Source organism: Leptinotarsa decemlineata, unplaced genomic scaffold (assembly GCF_025532065.1).
Source record: "Leptinotarsa decemlineata unplaced genomic scaffold, Ldec_3_MD MMD2_tig00000010_RagTag_RagTag, whole genome shotgun sequence".
In the NCBI taxonomy this organism is placed as follows: Eukaryota; Metazoa; Arthropoda; class Insecta; order Coleoptera; family Chrysomelidae; genus Leptinotarsa; species Leptinotarsa decemlineata.
Window position 1 is genome coordinate 12,027,287 of NW_027412538.1, and position 24,748 is coordinate 12,052,034.

At 34.9% G+C, this 24,748-nt stretch overlaps 2 protein-coding genes across 3 annotated transcripts in view; one reads left to right on the forward strand and one right to left on the reverse strand.

Annotated features, from left to right (window-relative positions):
- Positions 1–24,748, forward strand: part of Gprk1 (G protein-coupled receptor kinase 1) — a 184,305-nt gene that overhangs the window by 149,262 nt on the left and 10,295 nt on the right. The window contains exons 4-9 of the mRNA XM_074171556.1: positions 8,491–8,592; positions 9,974–10,048; positions 15,685–15,746; positions 19,472–19,523; positions 21,116–21,473; positions 23,747–23,888. Of these exons, the coding sequence (XP_074027657.1) occupies positions 8,491–8,592; positions 9,974–10,048; positions 15,685–15,746; positions 19,472–19,523; positions 21,116–21,473; positions 23,747–23,888 (791 nt within the window). The remainder of the gene's footprint in view (positions 1–8,490; positions 8,593–9,973; positions 10,049–15,684; positions 15,747–19,471; positions 19,524–21,115; positions 21,474–23,746; positions 23,889–24,748) is intronic.
- Positions 1–24,748, reverse strand: part of LOC111505068 (dynein regulatory complex subunit 3) — a 111,430-nt gene that overhangs the window by 22,153 nt on the left and 64,529 nt on the right. Inside the window, exon 1 of one of the 2 annotated variants that reach the window (XM_074171563.1) lies at positions 2,489–2,591. The exons of the other annotated variant lie outside the window; for it this stretch is intronic. The gene's annotated coding sequence lies outside the window, so the exon portion shown is untranslated. Of the gene's footprint in view, positions 1–2,488; positions 2,592–24,748 lie in introns of those variants that run through there. 2 annotated transcript variants of the gene reach the window in all.

Below are 24,748 nucleotides of genomic sequence, written 5' to 3' on the forward strand. Positions count from 1 at the left end.
TCACTTCAAAAAGTATTCAAATTGATGTTTCAAATGTTAGGTTTTAATTTTTAAAGGGATTTGTTTCTAATTCACATAATGGCAACAGCGCCTGTATCAAGTTGTAATAATGTATACGTACCTAGATATTCTACTTTAAAAAAGGAAAATTTTCTTTATACATCAACAATTAAGGCAAAATATAAATTATAGTTCAATACCACCTCCACAAGCCACTTAAACAACAGTTGTTTTGTTATTTATTTATATAGAGAAGATTCATTGTCCTTTATTAGCTATAACCGATGTTGCCAAATGGTGAAATTGAAACGAATCCCTTTATATGTTGAATGCATTATTTCATTCCTCTTTTTTTAAGTATTTAAATGATTTTTCAAAGAAAAAGGTTGAAAAGATAAGTTTAAAATGCGTTGTTTTAGAGCTCTATTATGAAAACTACTTGATTTTCGTCAGGAGGAACATACCTCATTGGTAGTAAATTGCCAAGAACGACTCTCCTCGATAGAAAGACTTAATAGATTGTCTCTGGTCTGGATTCTTGGCTATATCGGTCTGGAAGGCAATGAGGCTGCAGACTCAATTGCAAAGGAGGATGCTAGACTCGGTCAGATACTCTCAAATAGATCTCAGGTCTTACACAGGAGGAATACTATGTTATATATAGAAGAAGGAAGTGGTAGATTGGGATAACATTAAATGTTCTGCTCGGGCAACTTAATCGTTCTACAGAGAAGACTACTCGCACTGGCATACCACAACTGCGTCTGTACAAAATTCAACTGACCCAGGAACGAAGGTAAACGACCATAGACAACGACGTGTGTTCGCTCTGGAGCAGTTGGCAACTGACGCTAATTTCATCATCTTTATCGATGATGCCCATTTCTGGATGAGTACGCGAACAAACAAAATTGTAGTTAGAGGAGATTCCGTTCGTAATTAGTATTCAAATTTATGAAAACCATACAACACGAAAAATCAACCCCCACTTGAGTTATTGTTATAACTGACGGTATAAGGTTAAAACTAATCTTCTACTTCAGGACGATAAAAATGGCACAGTTTTTTGAGGTATCAAATGATTCCCAGTAATTGAGCATGTGTTTTCGGTCTTTAATTCATGAATATAATTGTTGAACTAACTGCTAGAGTCCGGTCCTGCTGCCCACTCTAAATTACAGAGTAGATATTTTGCGGCTATACCGTGTACGAGTTGTATGATAAAACACCATCAAAAATTAAACCGGCTCACCGTTTCAGGCCTGCCGGCTGAATTTAAACAAAATGTGAAACCATTTATCTGCCATGAATATTTGAAAGGCAACTGAGCGCTTTTTGTTTACTTTGTGTGGACGCAATGCTGTTGACTTGAGACTTACTCTGATGTCTTTGACATCGGACTTGTTCGTTAAAATCTACAACGAATATACATTACTCTTTGATTTTGAGACTAATTAAACGGGATATTTCAATAGAAAAATGATTCCTCATATTGCAAACTTTTTCGACGATAGAAGTGATGGCATAGTCAACCCATGCAATTTCGATTTCTGCAGAAACAATGATTTTGATTATTATAATGTATAATAATAATACTTCAACATTGATTCAAAGAGCATTTGGGAAAATGAAAGTATTTTACCCTCATAGGCATGTCTTGAGCCTAAAAACCAAATTACTCATTTGTGATTCGTTGATATTATCTATCTTCAATCATTGTGACGTAGTGTATCATTATTTTCTGAATAAAAATGAGCAACAACGAATTCAAAGAGTTCAAAACTCTTGTTTGAGATTTTCATACGGTATCAAGAAAAAAGAACCGATTTCTCATACACTCAAAAACTTATCGAACTGATGTTCATAATGTGAACATCAGGCACAAAATGATCCATGTTGTTAGACACTCCATAGAACTATTCAAAAGGTCATTTACATATACGATAGCTGAATTCTATAACAACCTACCACCTTCCTTTCGGTCGAATTCTGTTTCCAGTTTCAGGTACTGCCTGAAAAAACACCCTCTGAAAAATCAATAATACCCGAATATATTCTATGACACATTGGCTCTTGTAGGCCATAGCTAAAATATTTGTAGTATCCTTATGTTTGTATCGATATCCGTCTCATGAATTAAATGTTGTACCCGCTATCATAATTCCAATTTTATTTTAGGTCTTTTGTTATTTTTTTTTTTTGTTTTTCATCATTTTCTTTTTTTTTTTTTGTAAGGTGCAAGAGGAAGAATGAACTCTGTTCAATCTTGTATCCTATTGACGAATTTGTATTTTGTTTTTCTCCATATTGTATCATGTTATTTCAGCTGTCAATAAATTCATTTATTATTATTATTATTATTATGATCAAAAATAAAAAATTTTGGAGTTTATTAAAATAAAGTCACAACATAACCCTCAACAATGTTACAATGTTTCAAAAATATGGTTCAACAAGCCAATAATACAAATAAAAAAAATTCACTTACCGAAGCTACATTTTCAGGGGTGATGGATGTGTTCTCTCTAGAAGGTGGCAACCGAATGATCAATGCCCACACATTCTTGTTCCCGATTTTAGGTCGAAGTCTAATATTGCCAATCAGCATTATAGCATTATTGCTAATTGCCGAATATCATAACTTTTATTTAGGTAAATGAACTTTTACTAGATCGACCCACACAGTGCGGTGCACTGAGGCTATAAATTTGGAAAATTGAATATTTTCCGAAATTAATATGTTTGACGATTTGGCTTTTGACAATAAGAGACGGGTTTTTGTTTTGTAATACAGAGTTTCAACCATAGTTTCTCACTTAGAAATGGAACATACCTACCAAAGATGTGTGCTACAAAATTCGATTTTTAATAATTAATTACGGGAAAACTACGGTACTTAGAGATATGAAACAAAGTCCACTGTTTTTCAATTTAAAATTTCTATCAAGTGAACTATAGATCAAAAATCATGAAACAAGCCCATTGTACTACGACCACTCCACTAAAGATGACTGCCACAGTTGTACTCGATATGTTTGGAGATTATAACCAAAAAAGGCCATTATTCGTTTGGAAATGTTCTTGGCTAGGTAGATGGTCAAGGTGAAGCCAAGAAAAGAAGCCACGCGCATAGCAACCCTTGAGGGTGGTCTTTGCTTGGGTTGCGGCACAGAAATTAAGATTACTATGACTGAGTCTTCGATTCGGTCCTCGAATTGGTCCTAGAATTTGATCATCGATTCAACTCGAGGAAAAACAATGGCCGTCCGTCATTTGTCATTTATGATCTTTAAACGCTTCGTTACCAACTGGCCGGATAGCCTTAGTTGCTGAGGCCATTGAATCGAAAAGAAGAAGAAGAAGAGATCTTTCGACGCGCGTTTGGTCAGTTAGCACAATCAGGAGATGACTAGAACTAAAACATCTCAGATGTGTGAACAAGATGAAGTACTCATTTCAATGATAAAATTACGACTTGATGTCACTAGTGAGTTGAATCTACTCGTGTCACAATGACAGTACGTAATAACATTCATTCGTCTAATTGATTCAATCCCAATCATTGAATGATTGACGTTTCACTACAACTTTTCTATTTTTACCATTATCGTTTTTTAGAATTGTTTTCAGTGGCCAATTTACATCGATAAATACTCGAATAGCTGCAGAAAATGGATGAATGAATGTTAAACTGACCACCCGAATGATAATGATGCTAATTTGTTAATATATTTATCATAAAATTGAATTTATAGCTGTTAAAATGGCGATAACACCGATAAATCTTGATTGAGCAATGAATTATGAGATTTGAATAATAAATTATACAGCTCGTGAACGGCTACCACAAAATAACAACAATTTTCGCGGAAACGTCGATATATGGTAATATAAATAGTAGCAGGGTATTATTAGCGAATCAAAACGAAGGCGATTTAATACGATTCAACACGCTAAATCAATTTTCACCTCGACTTTCTCGTTTATTTGTCAGCAAGAACAGTTTCGTTGAGGAAATGATCAGCGGGAAATGGCTAATCTTCTGAAATGTAAATCATCGCACATAGAGAATCAATTTTTGTATTGGATTGAATTTTAAACCAACTATTGAATTATATATCAAATATACAGAGCAAGATATTTTTCGCCATGTGAGGTGCGAATGAGAGTTTGGTATCAAAGAATACTCCCTTTGCAGCTGTCTGTTATTACCAGTAAATAATCATGTATCGAATAATTGTGGTCAATAGTGGTATGTTTGTTACAAAGGGTGGTATATTCACATTTACTTGAATTGAGTGGAAGATTGTTTGAAGAGCTAATTTATTCGAATCATTTTGTAGTATTTCATTGTCATTAGGTGACCCGAAATAACGAAACTGTAATGCGTCAGCCACCGTATTCGCCAGATTTGCCCCCCTGCGACTTTTCGTGTTACCGTGATTGAAGAGACCAATGAAATCACGGCGTTTTGCAACGATTGTGGAGATAAAACCAAATCGCTGAGAGCAAAAAAAGACGTATCAAAAAGTGCATATAATATTTTTATTATTATTATCGTGAAAATTCACTATTGAGGAATACACCTTTTTGAAATCTGTTTTGAATCTGTTTTTCTGTTAACCAGCTGTCGCACCCCTACGAGCGACAACCTTCAGAAGTCGAAACTTGTCCGAGCTAAGGATTAACGAGGTCTTACCTTTTAACGTGTGAGTCCTAACACCTCTAAAAAAAAATGGTAAAGATGATATAATTGGAGACTTTTAATTCAGAATCTTTAAACTAAACAAATACAAAAAATGAGACTTATGTAATTATTGTGACTTGTGGAGTTGGCGCTTACGATTTACAAGAGATTCTATATCTGGGTTGAAAGTTGAAAGCTTTAAACGCAAGTCAATTTCCTATATTTATTTTATAAAATATCAAAGTGGAGAATGGCCTCTCACACAAATATGTGACTCTTTTAAGGCTATGTTCGAAAGAACTGGATACTTTTCCCTAGCCTTTTTCCAAAATGGGAAAAACTAGTGGGTCTCGACCCATTGTTTAGGAACCACTGGTCTAATGGATTATTTAAAGATTTTTCTACAGTGGATATCTACAGTGAGGAATTATATAGTCTATCCATTCCCACTTGGAACGGTAATAAAAATAAGAGCACTACAAGGGGTGTTCATAATCACTGCCCAGCAAATGGGAAATGTATATACTACCAGTGCTTTTATGTTCAAAGCGTTCCTGGTACAGTCATAAATATTTCTTGCCTGTGGCCCCTAGTCGCCCAGGTAGTTAGTAAACGTGCTATCAAATGTAGTTGAGGAATAAAAGCTCGGCTAGCTGGACTGGCTGAATACTAATTTTTTGTCCGTTTCACAATATTTCTTCATCAGTGCCTGGTGTTCGTGGGGTTAGGTGAGGTAGTGAGTGGTTTTGCAAACCGATTTATGAAAACTTTTTCTAGAGAGCAATTACCCTAACACCAAACTGATATTTTTGCACTCGACGCGCGTTTCGCTAACAAGGTTAGCAAAGTTGATACTGAATCTAAAAACAAGGGTAAGCTGTTTATATACCTAAAGTTTTTTGGTCCGATGTGGACTTAGTTTGTTAAATGATGTTTATCCTAATTGATTTTTCGGTAATTAACTAGTGGAACCACTACCTGCAAATTAGTTTAACAACAATAGATTAAAAAGCGGACAAATTCAACAACAATAGATTAAAACGCGGACAAAACACTGTTTTCCTCTCCAGTAGAACAATATACTATTTATCCACTGATAGAGGTGCCATATGTGAAAATATCTATTTTTACGAACTAAGAAACATCATTCAACGATATTCGATCTAATTATAATTCGACTTTTGTGTATATGTCCTAATTTGAGATCGGAGACCACTCAACTACACATGTTTGTGCGATTAATTGAATGCAAACAATGTGGGAGTATTCACATGTAAACTGAATAGGAAAATAATTATTATGATTGGAGGTATTAGCACGTAGGCAGCTAATTTTGCAGCTAATACCATAAATCACGTGGGAGTACTTTGTGTTGACGGATTTAACTGATTTGCAAAACACTAGAAAAGTGTATTGTATTTTCAGTACTGAGAATTCATACATTGAAAAGGGTATTTGGCTGGGATTATGTACTACTCTGTTGAAAAAATGAGGTGCATTTTCAATTTTGTCCTGAAAATATTTATTAATTCATCAATTTTTATTTTATCCTTTTCCTCAGATGTAATACACTTGTGCCAGCATTTTTTTTTATTCTCGAAGTAGTTCTGATTTGCACTCTTTGGTACATCCCTGAGGTCTCTCAGCGATTCGGTTTTTATCTCCTCAATCGTCATAAAACACCGACTTTCATAAGGAAAAAGTCGCAGGGGTCCAAATATACGGTATATACGGTGGCTGAGGCATAATTACGGTGTTGTTTTTGGCGGAGAAATTAGGAGCAAGAAATGACGAGTGAGGATGATGCAAAAACCATTAATTGTTTTTCCACAATACCGGACGTTTTTTTCGTATTGCTTCTCGTAAGCGGCACATAACTTCAAAGTAATACTCCTTATTGTCTGTACGACCATGTAGCTAAAACTTCTGATGCACTACTACACGGTAATCGAAAAAACAGTTAGCTAAACGTGGACATTTCATAGAACTTGGTATGCTTTTTTGGTCATGCTTCTGCTGGGCTCTTCCATTGGGACGATGTCATAAACATATATCCATGATTCGTCACTAGTTATGACCCTTTCAAGTAAATCTGGATCATTGGAAAAAATTCAACAACTTTGGAACGAATTTCGCTGCTTTTTGTTGGATTTTTGCCTTTGGGAAGTGCCCATTGTCCTTGAGGATCCACATTTTATCACACGTATCCAAAATAGAATCGTTTTGGTTGCGCAAAAGAAAAGAAGAACAGAACTTGAAACGTGATCATTTCTGTCGATCGTTCAAATCGTGGGGCACCCACTTTCCGAGCTTTTTAACCTTTCCAATACGTTTTAGACCATCAAAAATCGCATGGGAGCTGACGCCCAAGTAATATAGCTGCAAGAGTTCTATGATATTACTTATGCAAACACACGTGCAAATTAGAGCAGGTCTACTCTGGCGATTTTTGGACATCAGGCCCAGTTAACAAGGAAGGTACAAAGGTCCGCGCCTCGTCTCTGCCAGACGTCCATTCTGTGTGAATTGGGCCTTAGATTTTCAGAGCCCACTCCTCCAATTTTGCCGTCATACAGTCGACCAATCAGAAGCTAGCGTGCGTACAGCGGGAAATTCAAATCAGTAGATGAACAATGTATGTACGAGCCCAAAATCCCATGAATGTTCTTATGAAGCTAAACTTTCAGCTATTTTCGTTGACATCGATTACGTCACATGTTTCTCTCTCCCACTCTCCGAAACACACCTACCTCGAGTTGGGTGTTCCACAAGGTTCCGCTCGAATGAAGAGTGCAAAAAGTTTAGCTCCATAAAAAATACATGGGATTTTGAGCTCGTACCGGCCTTGTTCATCTACTGATTTAAATTTCCCGCTATACGCGCGGTAGCTTCTGATTGGTCGATTGTATGACGGTAAAAGTGGAGGAGTGGACTCTGAAAGTATAATAATTCATACAGAATGGACATCTGGGAGAGGCAAGGAGCGGAACTTTGTCCTTTCCGTGTGAACTGTGCCTGAGGTCCAAAAATCACCAGAATGGACCGGTACGTGTTTTTCCATAAGGAATTTCATAGAACGGGTCATTCTCCACCAGGATCCTCAACCTGGATCACTGTAAGTCGACCACTTCGGGGTTCATCTTCGTGGCTAGAGTCTCCGAAACGGTTAGTTTTTCGTGCTGTTTCGGCAGCGTGTTGATCCAATTTGAATTCGTAATGAAAAATTGGCCTAAAATCGGTCAACAACATCACATAGTAACAAGCTGAGGCAAATGAGAAAAAATGAATATCATCAATGTATGGTGTACAAAATTCTGACAAATATTCATTGATACTTAAATATACTTGTAATGAACTTGTAAAGTTCCTCTTGAAGGTGATCACTTGGATATTCAAACACGTGTCGATGTGTAAAAAATAACGGTTTGGTGTAATATTCACTTGAATATAGTTTAGAACGTAAATAATAATACCTTATTTTTTGGCGATAATTATATTTGTCGTGCCAACTGACGAGAATTGAAAAGTGATACCTGACACGCAAGCATTGCCGTTGCGCTCGATAATATCATCGAGAGTGAACATTATAAGCTTTAAGGGTTTTTCGCAATGGCACAAAGCTTTTTATTGGATGTTGACTACATGATAACAATTATGTTATTGGACTTAGTGAATAATTCATTTGACAAGTAAAATATTTTCTTTGTATAACGAAACTTGTGTGAAAGTATTGATTGACGACTTCATTGAGGTTTTTTTTTTCTTTCGGTTGAAAAAAAATAAAAAAAAATGTTTTGTTTCAGATAAAGGCTTACGAAAAATTAGAATGTCACGAGGAGAGGCTGAAGTGCGCCAAGGATATTTACGACAACTACATTATGAAGGAACTTTTATCAAGGGCATATGTAAGTCACCATATTATGTTTTGATCATTAAGTTATTTTCTCGCATTAGTCTATTTCACAGACGACATTTTATCGGAAAATCTTAAAATTATGATCAACTGTCATTCGATTCGATGGCACTTAAAACTTGATGAAACTTTCGAGGAACGGCTACCAAAAATCATAAAAGTTAAGAATAATTGGGTGAAATTGAATATCTGTTTGAAAAAATTCCGTTTGAAATTTGTTTTTCCATTTACCAGCTGTCGCATCCCTACGAACGACAGCCCTCAGAAATATAAACTTGTACGAGCTAAAGATTAACGAGGTCTTACCTTTTAACGTGTGATTCTCAATACGAGTTGGACGATAGCAAGTGAAAATCGATCGTTCAGGCTAGGGCATGAACCACCGACCAACACGGCAGTCAATTCGAGTGAGTGAACAAAGCACCCTCGTCGAACCGACCGGCTACCGACCGACCCGAAAACAATTTTAGAAATATGGAAATAGATCCTTAAAAAACAGGATCTATCATATTGGAGCAGTGTAGTTTGAGCATGCGAGTATACCGTGAAAGGGGAAGAAAAATATTTCTAGAAATTACAGATCAGCTTTACCAATCAACTACATTTATATCATCTGCTGATGAATTAATTGAAGTGAAAAGTGATGAAGATTTTTTCTTTTTGGGTTTCAGTCCTATTTGAATTTAACTGGAGTTTTTTCCCAATACCAGACCGTTATTTCAACACCTCGACACGTGTTTCGATCACCAAGTGATTATCTTCAAGAGGAAGATTCAACTGTTTGATGTTCCTCTTGAAGATGATCACTTGGTGATCGAAACACGTGTCGAGGTGTTAAAATTACGGTTTGGTGTTGGGAAAAAAATCCAGTAATATTTATATTGAGGTATGTTCAATGTTGTATGGACTTCATTCAATATTTCCGATGTTGAGTATATTTCAGATTTTCTATTCAGGCATATGTTTTTCACCACATACAAGCATCTAATGCTTCGTGTTTTTTTATATTTATTTGTATTTCCTAGATGTAATTTCTGTAATTCTATTTCAGTACAAATAAATCATTATTATCATTATATATCATCTGCGCTGTATGAGCTCTGTTTTTGTTTCGTGACGTCAAAAATATACCGAGACCCCCTGTACTAAACTTACTCATTTCGCTACCACATTGACTGTTTTATAAGAGCTCCATTCTTCCTTAGCAGGTAAGAATCCGCGATTATAAAAGCCTGGGGTTGTGACGTTCAACGGGACCATGATGAAAGGCAGGAAAGCCTTGCTTCCAACCGTAGCAAAGCCTTTGCCGTTAAAGACTGATTAAACGCCAACTGTGGATGGAGTCGTTTTCACTACTCCTCTTTCTTTTTCAGGATTACTCAAAGGAATGTCTGGAACACGTTCAAAGCCACGTAGCGAAACACGAAGTCCCCGTCACTCTTTTCGAGGTGAGTGATAACTTATTCATAGGGTCAAATGAGATGGATTTGTTTTTGATGATGGCCGAGATTACTTCTTCAAAGGAGTGGGAGTTGATGTCTCTCGCAGTAGGTACTTGAGTATATGAAGCGAGGGTTTATGCTGTTTTTTTACTATACATCGTTATTATCTATAACGGTTATTTTTGTACCGAGGACGGAAAACTGCCTATTATAGTCGGGCTTGCAAATTTATTGACAGTTAATGAAAAGAGAAATGAAAATTTCTATGTTTTTAACCACTTTTAATTGTAACTAACGTTACTGCAGGTTCGTCCTATATGGACATTCTCAAACTAATACGATAATCTAACAATGATTCATTACATTCGCCAATATATACCATTCAGGTACTTGATTGAGTACCTGAATTTACAGTTCCCAATGCGGATGTGCCAATTTAAAAACCGGAGAGTAAATTAAATCGATTTGATCATTTAACAGGTTGCACCCACGATGTTTATGCTTGTAAATTTCCAAGGTTTAGATTCGGAAACTTGTGGTTGCATACCAAACACTATTACACTCCGGACACTTAAGCTTATAAACTCCAGACTTTTCCAACTTGTCGACCTTATCTTTGGCATTCCGTTTTTTCGGAAGAAACCTGCGATTATTTCTGTTCTTTTTCCAAAATATGTTAGCGTTACGCATTTCTTGATTTCTGGTTGTTTGACCTGAGGATACATTAATCTGCAAGTGAATTTCCGGCTTTGTTTCCTGACTAACTTCTGGATAGTATCTGCGTTGAAACCAAAAGTCCAGAAGTGTTTTCATCGTTGGCCTGTGTATTGATCTTAATTCATGCTGTCCAAGAAGATGTAAGAGAAATTTTCTAGTTTGGGTACTTGATACAACTTCAGGTACAGGTGTCTAATATGATATAAAATGATTTTAAATCCCTGAAAATATCAATAAAATTAAAAAGATTATCCAAAAAATAACAAGCATGTTAAGCAAAAAACTAAAATTACAGTGAAATGAAATACAAGCATACAAATACAAGGAATTCTGAACTAATGAAATGCACCATGAAACATCGCCAACTATTTTCAAACAAATAGTAATGATAATAATATAGTTCGTCAATATTTTTCGCATAAAACTATGATTATGATGTATTGGAAAGACAAATAAACAAATATAATGACCTACAAAATAAATAACTTGTAGAAAATAACTGATATCTTGAGTAACAATATATGTGAACTGTATTTCCTGTGACATGAATTTGAATGTTGTTCTTTTGCGTAATTTTGGTAAATAGAGAGAGCAAATTACATCATTGAAAAATTGTCTAGATATTTCAGTAATCCACTTTTTAACAATCATTTCGAATTTAAAAAAAAGTATTAGTTTAATATTGCTGGGAATTTTGTCATATATGTTCAAAAGTTAATATTGATGATTTTATTGCCCTATTGATTCATTACATTTAAATTATTGTGAATTTGTCTCATTTCTTTGTTGTATTAACGTTATCATTATAATTATTATTTCTGCTTTGATAATTATTCATTTCAAATAATGGTGGACGAGCGGGTTTGATGTCGTCGAGTGAAACTACATTTTTATCAAGACTCGTTGCTCCGATCGACTTTCCACACGAGTACTTTTTTTCATAAAATTGTCCAAGTAACCTTAATTTGTTGAAAAATATTAAAAAATATCTGTCATTTCAAAGTTTTGGGGTGTGGACCATCGGGGGTAGTCCGTTCCTGACTTTGTAGCAAAACAACTGACTCCTGCATGAAAGCTCATCGACGGAATTCATTTGTTTAGTCAATTACGAAAATTTGGATGATTTTGAATATTCACTTGAAAAGTTATCAAAGAAAAACATTTTTCATTTTGTAACTTCGAGGGCCCGTTACTTGGTAACGAAGGATTTTAGGAAAAAAAGTTATATGAAGTACTGGTGATATTTTGACCCCATCTATATATTCCCGAGAGGAAAAGAGGAAGTCCAGGGACACCCTGTATATGATTGTGGAATCGAATTTTATTTCTATTTTTAATTGTATGCATGAGAATATTATAGAAAAACAATTGGTAGATATCCAATTTCTCAATTTCTGTATATAACTAGTCAGTATCTATAATCTTTATTGAATATTATTTTTAGAAAATACTTGTGAGTAACTTCCAGTTTTTGTATTCAGAATAACATCACTAAAAATTCAACTTCAGAAAGATATTAATCACTACTTTCAGCAATGATTGGCAATTCCATATACGGGTATTCTTGGACGAGTTCTAAATCAACTAAATCATGTTAAAAGTGAAACAACAAAACTGAATACTCAGAAATCCCCAACTCGATATCCGGAATAACAATTTGAATGTTTTGAAGTTCCGCCTCATAAATGATGGAAATGGGGCAACCTAGTTATATGTAATACACTAATGTAGTTTGTTGCGGTACATTTGTAATTCAGTTCAAAACGTTAGCGTAAATTTCTGGATACGATGCAAAATATTTACTAGTTGTATGTACTGAAAGCCATCGGTATGTTTATTTTTCATATAAATGGAACGACGTAAAATGTATACACATCAACAAAGTTTCAGGATATCTTGATAAACCTTCGATAATGGCATTACATACTTGTTGAATAATTTCAACACCTCAGATCATACTTCAATTAGTTTTACCGGAAAAAAATTATTCTATAAAATTGTAATTGCGTGTATTGTTTCTCGCGCATTTTATAGCTAGTTATTTATTTATCCAACCAATTTTTTTAGCTCTATTATTAACTATGTTTAAAAACTGTTGAAGAAGTCAAAGAGTGTTATTATTAATTTAATCAACCATTTTCGGTAGGTATATTATGAACATATGGTAAATCAATAATTGTACTGTACAGTGCATGTCTTTAATGTCCCCCCTTTTATTTTTTGAACGGATCAACTCAAAAAATTTAAATTTGGGATTATGAAATTAATGCATGAATACTTTATTTTGAAGTGAAATTGACAGATGAAACTTTGAAGACAATAGCGGCTCGTGCATTGGAGAACGGGGAAGGCTAAAGTCATAAAGACTATATACACACAGAAAAGCCCGCCGGAGTCGCGAAATTTTTTATGTTGTTGCACGCTTTGCTTAATACTAAAGTTAGGGCATGGGCATGGCAATGTGTAAAAAATGCATGAGGAGCTAAGGACTTTATTTTAGTTTGTAAACCGTTTAAATGGCCGGTCATGACCGGCGCCCCATCATAGGTTTGCGCAATTAACTTTTGCCTAAAATTATAGGTGTCACACGTACGAATTAAAAAATTAAACAAATCGTCAGCTGTGCGCCCAGATGAAACATCATGAAAACCCATAAATCGTTCTACCACATTACCATCTTTAACATATCTAAAAACGATTGAAAGTTGTGATGTACAGGTAATATAGGTAGTTTCATCAATTTCCCATGCAAAAAAAGAAACACTATCAATCTCCTTGCTTATATTTTCCTTAATAATATATGCCACACTGTCTATAAGCTCATTTTGGATGGTTTTTGAGGTGCCCAAAAAAACGCTACCGTTTAAAAAAGTGCCAAATTATGAATCATATTTGGCCTATAACATTAAAAGTTCCTTGTTATTGCCGCGATTAATCGAATCTTCGGTTTCATCATATCCACGAAAAGCTAATTCGACCGATTTTCCCTAACCTGATTATTAAAAGAAATTATGGCCTCTTTTTGAGCTGTATCTAAAGCTGTTGCTAAATTTTGTTTGCTAAACAATTTTAATTTACAAGACGAAAATATATGCTTCTTAGATTTAAAATGTCTTTCTGTAGAAATCGGAGTATCACATTTTAGACCACGTTTGGTATTCGGTTTGTATGGAAAATAAAACACAGGGTCAACAATAAAGTTTTTCTCGTTTAATGGAGCCGGTTAATCAATCGCATTTATCGTACCAACTAATATTAAATCCTCGATTTTGTCGATTATCTGACGTTTTAATTGAAATCAAATTTGGTTGAGGCCTTCCCAGAGAAAGACACATTAAAAATATTACCAAAAAGCACTGCTATAATTCAATACTGCCTGTTTTACTGTCGATTTACCGAAATATTTTTCAGTCACGGTCCGTCACGGCATCCCGTCCAAATAATTAAATAAAAAACAAACGCAGTCGTACACTAACGGAGACCAACTGGAGGCTAGCCTCCTCTAACGCTATAATTTCAGCAACTGAAATTGCAAATCGGGTTGGTCTCGTGGAGCCTGTGTATTTTAAAGCGATCGGAGGCTTGGCTCCCTTGCAACGTTTGGCATTTATTATTTCGGGTTGATGGTTTATTCGTTATTCGTTCATGGACAGTGCGTTTGAGTTCTGTTGATGCAGGATACAGTGTAGTACGTACTACGTAGTGAGTGATAGTGTTTTTTCGAGCATATTATGTATTTATATTAAAAATTAATGGTAAAGGAATGATAACCAAGCATTTTTAGAAAAAAATAATCATAATTATTTGTCAATATCTTTCAGTTTATTGCGATGAATAGCCTCAAATTTTATGGGGAGGCTGAGCCTCCCTTGCCTCCTTTGAAGAGCCGCCGCTCGGGGTTTTGTGAAACATAATTTTGAAGCTACTGACGAATACTTCACAACCCTAGAATATGAAGTCAATATCTTCACCTACTACAAAATGGCGGAACATTTAATAATTTCCTGAAGACAAACACATTAATATCGATATTTCTAGAAATATTCCTTCTTATCTGCTATATGGCAATTTCAACAAACCGATTAGGTTTGTTAAGTAATTTTTTGTTTATAAAAACGACAAAAAATGTCAGTACGACAATGAACATTATTGTTCAGTTAGAATATTCTCATTTAGTTTTCAGTTTTACTAGTAGAAAGATACCACGATATGTAGTTAAATGTCAATGTATTGAGGCAATTATTAAAAGTTCCGCCATTTTGTAGTAGTTGAATATATTTACATTATATTCTAGGGGGGCATTAAAAAAAAGCACTGTATAATTAATACATATAAAGAATGGAAACAATAGTTTGTCATACTTGAATAAAAAATTAAAGAAAAAAGATAAAACATAAATATAAAAACATAAATAACGGTACATAATATACCAATGTTACAATTTTTGAAGTAACAAGTACATATATTATTTCACATTGGGAAGTTTCATTGCGAATTATCAACTCAATAGTCTTTTAAACTTTTCTATTGAGAATATTTTCGTATTATTCTTAATAATTTCATCTGGTTCGGACTCCCTGATTACGAAATCGACTGCCTGGGATTCTCCTGCATACTCTCACAGACAGCGACTGTATATCTTGCGTTTAGTCGACGTACGGGTATTAGTCGATCTTTCATTGAACCAGTTGACTCAAATTTATCCACCACATTGCGAATAGTCCTTTCGATAGAACGATTATGGCGATCGTAAAAGGAGTTCAGCGCGCGGTACGTTGCCCGAATAGAACACCCATTTCAAATAGTTGGCCATTATCAATTATCAAATTTCGGAAGTCTCTTAGAAGACCGTATATATTGCGTATAGACAATCGAATTTCTAAAATTTATTTTCACATGTTGATATTGTACTTTTTCTTTTTCAGCCTTACATAGAAGAAATTTATAATCAATTAAGGGACGAACCATTTAAAAAATTTTTAGAAAGGTAAGCCGTAGTGTCTATAATGCATGTATCATTTCAAATCAAAGCTTTCGTTTATTTTGAAAAGAACAGAGCCTGGATATTTGCCAATTACCTCAATACTGTTTTTATCTTTCGTAATTATCTCCTGTTTTTATGCTTCCCGAAACTGTCACTGTAATTTAAAATGATCTGATAAGAATATTGAATCATTGACAACTGAATGATTTGGAGGAAATAATTTTCAGTTTTAACGGGCGTTTATTCGATGAAAATAAATGAACGTTTACTTCGGAAAGGCTACTTAAAATTTAATTCTGCCGAAGACAGACTGCTATACGAATGTTTCCCTAGCTTTTAGAATTTTCGAGAGCTTTAATATTCGTTTTTATTGATAGGGAGTGATATAATTTCTTTGAGTAGATAAGCGAACATTCGGTAATGAAAATTTTAATAATTGGCATATTTTAAAAGTGAGATATTTAGCGGAAATGAATATGAAATATAAAATTGTTTGACTATATGCAGTGTATTTCATCTAAATTTCATTAGAACTGTGAAATGAAGAGATTTTCAAAAATGTTTCGAATCTGTTCAAAAAAATCTGTTCAAAATCTGTTTTTCCGTTAATCAGCTGCCGCCCCCATACGAACGACAACTCTCAGAAGTTGAGAAACTTGTGCTAAGGACTAACGAGGTCGTACCTTTTAACGTGTGATTCCTAACACGGTATATTCTTCAATATCCAGTAGAAGCCTGACAAATCAAAGTTGAGTTTTTTATGAATGGTCACAACACTCCAAAAAGGAGGCAACACGCGGACACGTGTTTCTGGCTATTGGCCTCATCAGCGCGGTGCAGCCAAGTGTAAAGATGGGCTACACGTGTTTGCCGAAAGCAGGAAACAACAAGCAAGGAGTCAACAACAGGAGCCAATCGCACATTTGTGGTTCCAGTTAGTGGTCCTGCAAACGCCATTTTTCATTTTAAATGTTAAATATTTTGAAAATTAGACAAGAATAAATAAATATCGAATGAATTATGGAGCTCTAAAAAGTAATGACATTGAAGTGGACAAAAGTTTCGAAGCAACCTTATGAATTAAGAATGTAGGTATTCAATTAGCCTGATGTAACCGAGTAGTAATTCATACCCCATTTCCAATATCACCACACACTGTTTAATGATTCTGAATATCGATTTTCGTAATTGATATATGGATTCTCATCGTTATTATTGATGAAGTTGAATAAACAAACGACTTATTGTGAATTACACATCATCAACCCGAACTGTATTATGTGGAGAATCATTTCATAACCCTCGCTTCCCACAGAGAGAAACTCATGATGTATTTATAGTATTCTCTGCATTTGAACCCAGGCAATGTTGTATGGTTGAAATGTGATCCATCTTCATTATTGTTTCATCCAATGATAGATGCTTTGATACCCATATATGTCATTGTTGAAAGATACCAAAATGGATTGGAAAACACATAACATTCGTTCAAAAAAGCTTGGTTGAAGTGTATGATTTATTTATGAAAACGGAAAAACGAAAGATACATATCTTTGATGGAAATTCACTTTTATACAACTTCATCACAAAATGAGCTGCTACGGCATTATCAGTTCGAAATTATATGAGCATATGGTAACTGTAACTCGTTGTGTAAGTGAAATTCAAATAATTTTTTCATCTTCAATTATTTACTACAGGGTGTTTCAAATTCGATCCTCACCATTGGAAATCGGAGACTATGAGAGATACAAAGGCGGTTAAATTGGGTAAAAAGTTGCGCATTTACTTGACTAACAATATGTCTTTGAGAAAGTGCTGAAATTCCGAGTATATTCGGAGATATCCGGAAAAAACAGAAATTTCGGAAAGTGGTTTCATTTTTTTCTGGCTTTATTTTTCGAATGATTCGAAAATAAATTGCACTTCCACATGGCCACTTTTTACCTGCTACATAATGGTTTTTTCAGATTTCCTGTTCGACGTTTCGTCTTCCGGAAATAGTCTTCGAAAATCGATATTCAAAACTGGTGTTTAGGTTTCTCTATTCAAAATTCCGTCAAATAAATGACCCAAAATTCTATCTTTGTAAATTCCTGCCACACGTTAATACTAAATTGCACTTGAGGTCGAATTTCTCGGAACTGCCTGAGGTTGTATATGATCCAAATGTGTTCATTATTTCGGTTGAATATCACACAATTCGTAAGAGTGCTTTCATCTGTCCAAATTATCAGGTCTTTTCATTAGCCAATTACAAAATTGTAATCGCCTTTCGGAATCACATGCATGAAATTTTTGAGATATTTTGTAACATTTTAAACCGGTTTTTTTGGAATGTCTTTATCAAATTTTCTTTAGTTTCCTGGTCCATTCTGTCTCCATATTTTTCCCCGGCTTTTCAAATGAACCAAACTAGGTGAGATTTCGATCCAATAACTTGATCATAGTTCGATGTGGTTGTCATCTTTCGGGATACAAAGTTTAAATACATTTCCGTCCTAACACTGTTTCTATCGTATCGTATGTTTTTGTAGCTCTATTATTTTGGAAAACGTAGCCTTTTAAAATTAGTAATTCTGGACAAAAAGTATTTGAAAAACTTCAACTGAACTTCATACTCAAGTGTCTATCGCCGTCGTACCGCACTTTCAACTAGACTATCCCCATCTGCCTGTTGGTAGTGATTATGTATCTCGATGGAAGTCTTCGAAAGCCTATGTGGTTGTTCTCGAAGCGACGCGACACCTAGAACTATCAAGAAACACAAGTAGAGTTGAGAGCGACCTTGGCCAAGTCGCAGTCGACCGGTAAAGACCAGCGACGACCGGCGTTTTTTTTTCGGGTAATAGCACAATATTTCAAATACTTTTTTTTTGAAAGTTTATATAGGTAATTGTCAAAAAGATTCTCATCCTATCCATTAAAGGTGTCCAATAATATGATTTATTTTAGCCACCTTCAAGCGGAAGATGATTACTTGGTGATCCAAACACGTGTCGAGGTCTTGAAAATAACGGTTTGGTGTTGGAATAAAACTCCAGTAATATTCATTATACCAAAGGTGCCAAATAGTGCATCATAACTCTATTTAATCTGACTAAAAAATTCACACGTAACAGGCTTTATGGGTATTGCGTCCTGAGTTAGGGCTTTTTAGAGTTTTTTTATAGGAAAAAGCTCATACATGAATCCGAACCTAATGTGTACAAAAATAATTTCTATTTGTGGCGCACAATCTTCTATACCTAATGTATGATGTCGGAATCAGAATGTTCAACGACTTAAAATTATCTACAACTCATTTAATTTCATGTTTCACATATTTTTCAGTCCTATTTGTTACCGCAGCATCCGCCATTTCAAGCGCCTCCGCCAATTTGTTATCCCATTTTGTTCGCCAAATAATCAAATTCCTTCGCCAGTTCGTTAAATTAATACTCGCTATTATATATGTTTTTCAATTAGGTCTATATTTTCATTGAAACTCCACAGAACATTACTTGCCATTCGAAATTCAAGTGTTTTCTTTTCCGAAGTGATTATACTATTTCTCGTTTATTAGTTGTTTGATAACTTTTAAACACATCGTGGTTTAGTTGGAATTTTCTTAATATATTTGACTTCAACCCAATTACCTGATATACTTTATAATGTTGCTCAAGAAATAAATTTTCAAACATCGAATAACATTGAACACACCTTACTGATACTTTCTTTTGTTTCAGTGAAAAATATACTAGGTTTTGTCAATGGAAAAATTTAGAATTGAATATACAGGTGAGTTCATTTATAGCTATTAGTATTGAAAATAATCCGCATATGTTTCTGGTTTTTCTCTATTGTTTTTTGGCCACCCACAATTTGAAAATATCAAGGTAATTATAGAAATTCTCATCTGAACCCTGAGTATTTGCATTGATATAATCAACGGGAAATTATATTAAAACAAAGTTTCTCAATTGATGTCCTCTTGATTGATGTATGGAATATGAACACCGATCAACAAATTAATGATGAAGACCCCATCAAATTTTGCAAATTGGCAAGGAAACAATTTGAAGTTGTACTTCAGAATGGAAATTGAAATGTTCAGGTTTTCAAGTAGGTTCTGCTTCCAGTTCAACTAGATTTTAACTATTTTAATTCAACTACCATTTTTTATAATAAAAAATGATTTCGTCATGCAAAGTTACTATCAAAATTTATTCGTTTGAAGAAAAACTATTTTGAGGTACAGCAAAATTTCTCTTCCACGCTTTTATGAAATGTATTTTTTGTATTTTTGAATTGTCACTAGATTTATAATAATTAATACAATCAATTACAAATAATTTACTATGCACGTTATTTTATAAATGCAGTATGATTTATTTTGAATATCAAATATTATTCCACCATTTATATATTGTCCGAAATCATCATAAAAGTTTACAAAATAATTTTGGATAACCGTAAAGCGAAGTTGATCGGGATAGTTGAGGCTCTTAAGATATGAAACGAACGTATTGGATATATCGTGCATGTATTTGATTACGAATAAAACTTGAAAATTTGAAAGTTAAATACGCTAAATTAATCAAAAGTCTGATTACTGAAGTAGTTAAGATTATAAATAGCTGTAAGCCTAAAATTTGTAAATAGTTCAAGTAAAGGAAGAACATGTTATTTGTTAACTTTTTAATATTTTTCTGTTACATTAAAAATGAATCTTTATAAAATATAATAATGGTTTTAAATTCCTAATATTACAATTTGCCCCCAGCCCGTTACAACTACCCCCAATGGGGGGTAAGTTGTAACACTCGTCAGTTTTCCTTCAAACCCGTTTCTGCAAGAAGTCGTTACAGGTTTGATTAAAATTTTATTTGAAATCGATAGTCAATTGGAATAGTACTGCAAGATTTCCTAAATACCAAACAAGTAAGCTTTCATAGCCAAGAGACCACAAATTGTTACAACTAGCTACCCTCTCCCCTACACTACAAATTAGACTCAACTTTATTTCACTGTTACTCTGACAATACAACACAAACCACTTTAACTGAAACTTTAGACTGGTACTTCAATGTCTGTCGCCTCATTAGATCACTTCGTACCACACTTTCAACTAGACTTCCCCGATCTGCCTGTTGGTAGTGTTTATATATCGTAACGGAAGTCTCTAGAAGCCGGTAGGGAAGTCTTTGGACGTTTTTTGAAGCGACGCGACACCTCGAATGATCGCGAAACGCAAGTGGATTTGAACGTTACATTGGCCGAGTCACAGTCGACTGGCGAATACCAGCGGCGGCCGGCGTCATTTATTTCATGGGATAATTTACAACAATATTAAAATTGAATTTTATTTTTGATTATATTCTCATTTTCAGTTAACAATGAACGACTTCAGCGTCCATAGGATAATCGGAAGGGGGGGTTTCGGGGAGGTGTACGGCTGCCGGAAAGCCGACACCGGAAAAATGTACGCCATGAAATGCCTAGACAAGAAGAGAATAAAAATGAAACAGGGCGAGACCTTGGCCCTGAACGAGAGGATCATGTTGTCGTTAGTTAGTACAGGACAAGACTGCCCTTTCATCGTTTGTATGACGTACGCTTTCCACACGCCCGACAAATTGTGTTTTATACTCGATCTGATGAACGGTGGAGACCTACATTATCACCTTAGTCAGCACGGAGTTTTCAATGAGTCCGAAATGAAGTTTTACGCTGCGGAAGTTATATTAGGTGAGTGTTGTTCGCTGTTCGATTGTGTTTTGAAAGTTCGTTCCATGTACTTGTATTTCACTTGATTGTTTTCTCTTTCGTCCCGCTGTTCAGTTCAAGAACTAATTTGCATGCAGAGTGATATTCAACAGATGTCACCTCGAGAAGGTACTTTTGTCTTTCCCTTCTTAGAGATAATTTGTATTCGTCCTGTTCGATTTATGACTTCAGAAACGTTGTCAAATATTTATTTTTTGCCCAAGAATCATATGACTGAATGTTTCAATAAAATAAAATAGAAAACTGCTTGGGAGAGACTCTGTAAAAAATGATGTGAAACATTTCCGAGCTGGAATGTCAAGAAATTTAGGAAAGCACAATTTACCTCATATAAATAAAACTTGAATGAGGCAAACTCTTCGATTTTGTGAAAGCTCCTTTCCGGGTTTTTTGACCGTGCTGTGCAGGTTTCTACCGGGGTGGCCACAGGAGTACCCTGTCTTACTTAGAGATGGCGGTAGTTGTTCGAAAAATATCGCGGTACTACTAAGTACACAATCTATAAAGTATATGTTTCAAGTTTGAAGACGCTGCGTTGTTTAGTATTTGTTTGGTAGTCATCAATAGAGAACGTTTTCGGTGAATTTGTGAAAATGGAGAAAATTGATTATTGTTATGTGGTACAATACCAAGGGGGGGGGGGAAGGGGAATCCAAATTTTCCCAAAGCCACCAGCAAAATTTCCCAACTTTCGAGACATGAAAGCTATAATATATTAATTTTCTTACTTAGTTATCCAAATATTGGCTGAATGCTTATGCCCGTTAGGGTATGCACAAACAAAAATAAATTTTGGTAAATATAAAAAGAATAATGGGAATTATTCTACTTTGGACCAAGGTCCTTGGTCTTCCACCATATCCAACATGTAATGCAATGATCGCCAACCTCTTCAATGTGTTGAGCTACTTTGTTAATTTTGGAATAAACAGCGAGCTACCCACAAGGAAGCCACGTAACGCAACGTAAATGAAATAATCCACAGTTAATTTATCATTATATGTATTTATTTTACTATTTAACTGGTAATACATAATACATAGGTACCAATAATAAACTAATAACAAAATAACTAATATTACTAGTACATACTTATTCATAGCTACATAGCTACATTCCTACCTATCAAACGAAGGTGTTTAAAAAATAAACACAAACTTTTATCCAGCCACAACGGCATGTCACGTATGATTTAAAAATAGTTAATAATAACAACAAAAAAGTAACGCACTATTATGAACATAAACATTAAAAAACTGCTGACTTCCTTGCAAAGAAGGGTGCTGCAGAACCTGTCATTAGCATCGCTTCAGGCTTTGCCAAACAAACTTTGAACACCTGGATGGTAAGAAGATTTATGGACTTCTGGCAGAATCTTCCAGGACTGGCTCACTCCATGGCGTTTATTCACCCTCCGAAGCTTGATACCAAAACAGTTGTTGGACTACAGTAGTGATGAACAACGATGTCTAACAGGCCTTCTTACAGGTCACTGTCATTTGGACTGTCGTAAGACAGTGTATGTCGCCTCTGTTTGGAAAATGATGAAACAGCAGAGCATATACTTTGTGCCTGCCCCGCTTGGGACCGAATCAGGTTCTTAGAGTTCGGCAGAGCCGTACTCTTTCCATCTGACCTGAAAGACCACTCACCATACAAACTAATCGGCTTCGTTGAGAACCTGGGTTTATTTGGCCGAGTGTGAAATGGTGTGAGCCACAATAAACCCTTGCGGGTTGCGGTGGAGGGTCGAATAGGCCCACTCATTTTAGAATTAACCTAACTTAACACCTCGGTGAAATTATTCGAACTATTGGGGTTCACAGTTGGAAGGCACGTTCAGAGGTGGTTTATCGGGAGGGCCAACAGTGCAATAATATAAACACTATAAATACCCTGCGAGTGGTTGGTGACTCGCATTACTAGATTAGAAAGTGAAAGCACCTAAAGGCTGGCTTTCGACCGCAGTAGGTCAGATGACAAGTTTGCTGAAGTGCCTATTAGTAGGTTGAGGTCCACTCATAAGAGTGGGGGTGCATATTCCTTCAATAATATATTTATTAACTTGGAGATTTTGTCGGGAACTCCTAGGCTGAGAGAAATTATGGAGTGACTATTATGAAATAACCCTTTAGTATGTCAGTTCTTTGAAACAAACTTTTGTATATTAAAAATTTGAATAACGGACACTACTTTTTAATATCCTACTCATAATACCTTTTTTTTATTTCCAGGCTTAGAACATATGCATAGGAGATATATTGTATATAGAGATTTAAAACCTGCAAATATTTTATTAGACGAACACGGACATGTTCGAATATCCGATTTAGGTTTAGCCTGTGATTTTTCCAAGAAAAAACCCCATGCTAGTGTGTAAGTAATAATTATGATTTTTAAAGTGAAAACAGTCGTATTTTATTCAACTAATAATCCAAATTTTTCTGACATTTGATTCAGTTAAACATGAATTCGTTCGAAAACAATGTCATTTAGAAAATTTCGGATTTGCTGTTTATAAATTAGTTAATGAAATTGAGTACGATCATTGAGATGAATTTTTGTCCGATTTATTACGATATGTTATATTATCACTTCTTTGTTGTTGGGGAGTTTTCCATTCTTCATAAATAAAATTGAAGTTATAGACTAGAAAAATTAATAAAATTTTGCTGCATCCAGTACCTTCATTTTTTTCGCGTCTCAAACGTTTCAGATTTATCAAAAATTGAAGCCGTCTTGTCGATGGGAGACTTTAAAGTATTAAGGTGTTTCAAAGGTTTTGTCTGTATTTCTCCCCAATAGAACCTTTGTCAGTCAAGATCAGGTAAAAACGGCCTATGTCGACTTCTTCTTCTTCGAATTCTGAACTTACAATTTTTATGGTGACGGAGACTTCTACAAACATGGCCACAAGCTGCAAGAAGTCGACAGAGACCCGTCACTGATCCAAATGGCGCTTATTTCGATTTAATTGAATAAGGATTCACTGAGATATTACAGTTTAAAGAAATCTTTTGAAAGAGGGCAAAACTTTTTATACAACCTGATAGTTTTGACAAAATTTACTGAAAGTAAGGTGAATTTCAAGCTCTGTCTTTGGATTACTTCTATTCTTTTTTTCAAAAATGTCTTGTGAACCAGTTGAAAATTTTATATCGCCGATTGAAGATTAGGTTATAGAAAATATTATACCTTTTTTCCGAAATTCACTATTTTTCTGTTATACAGAGCTT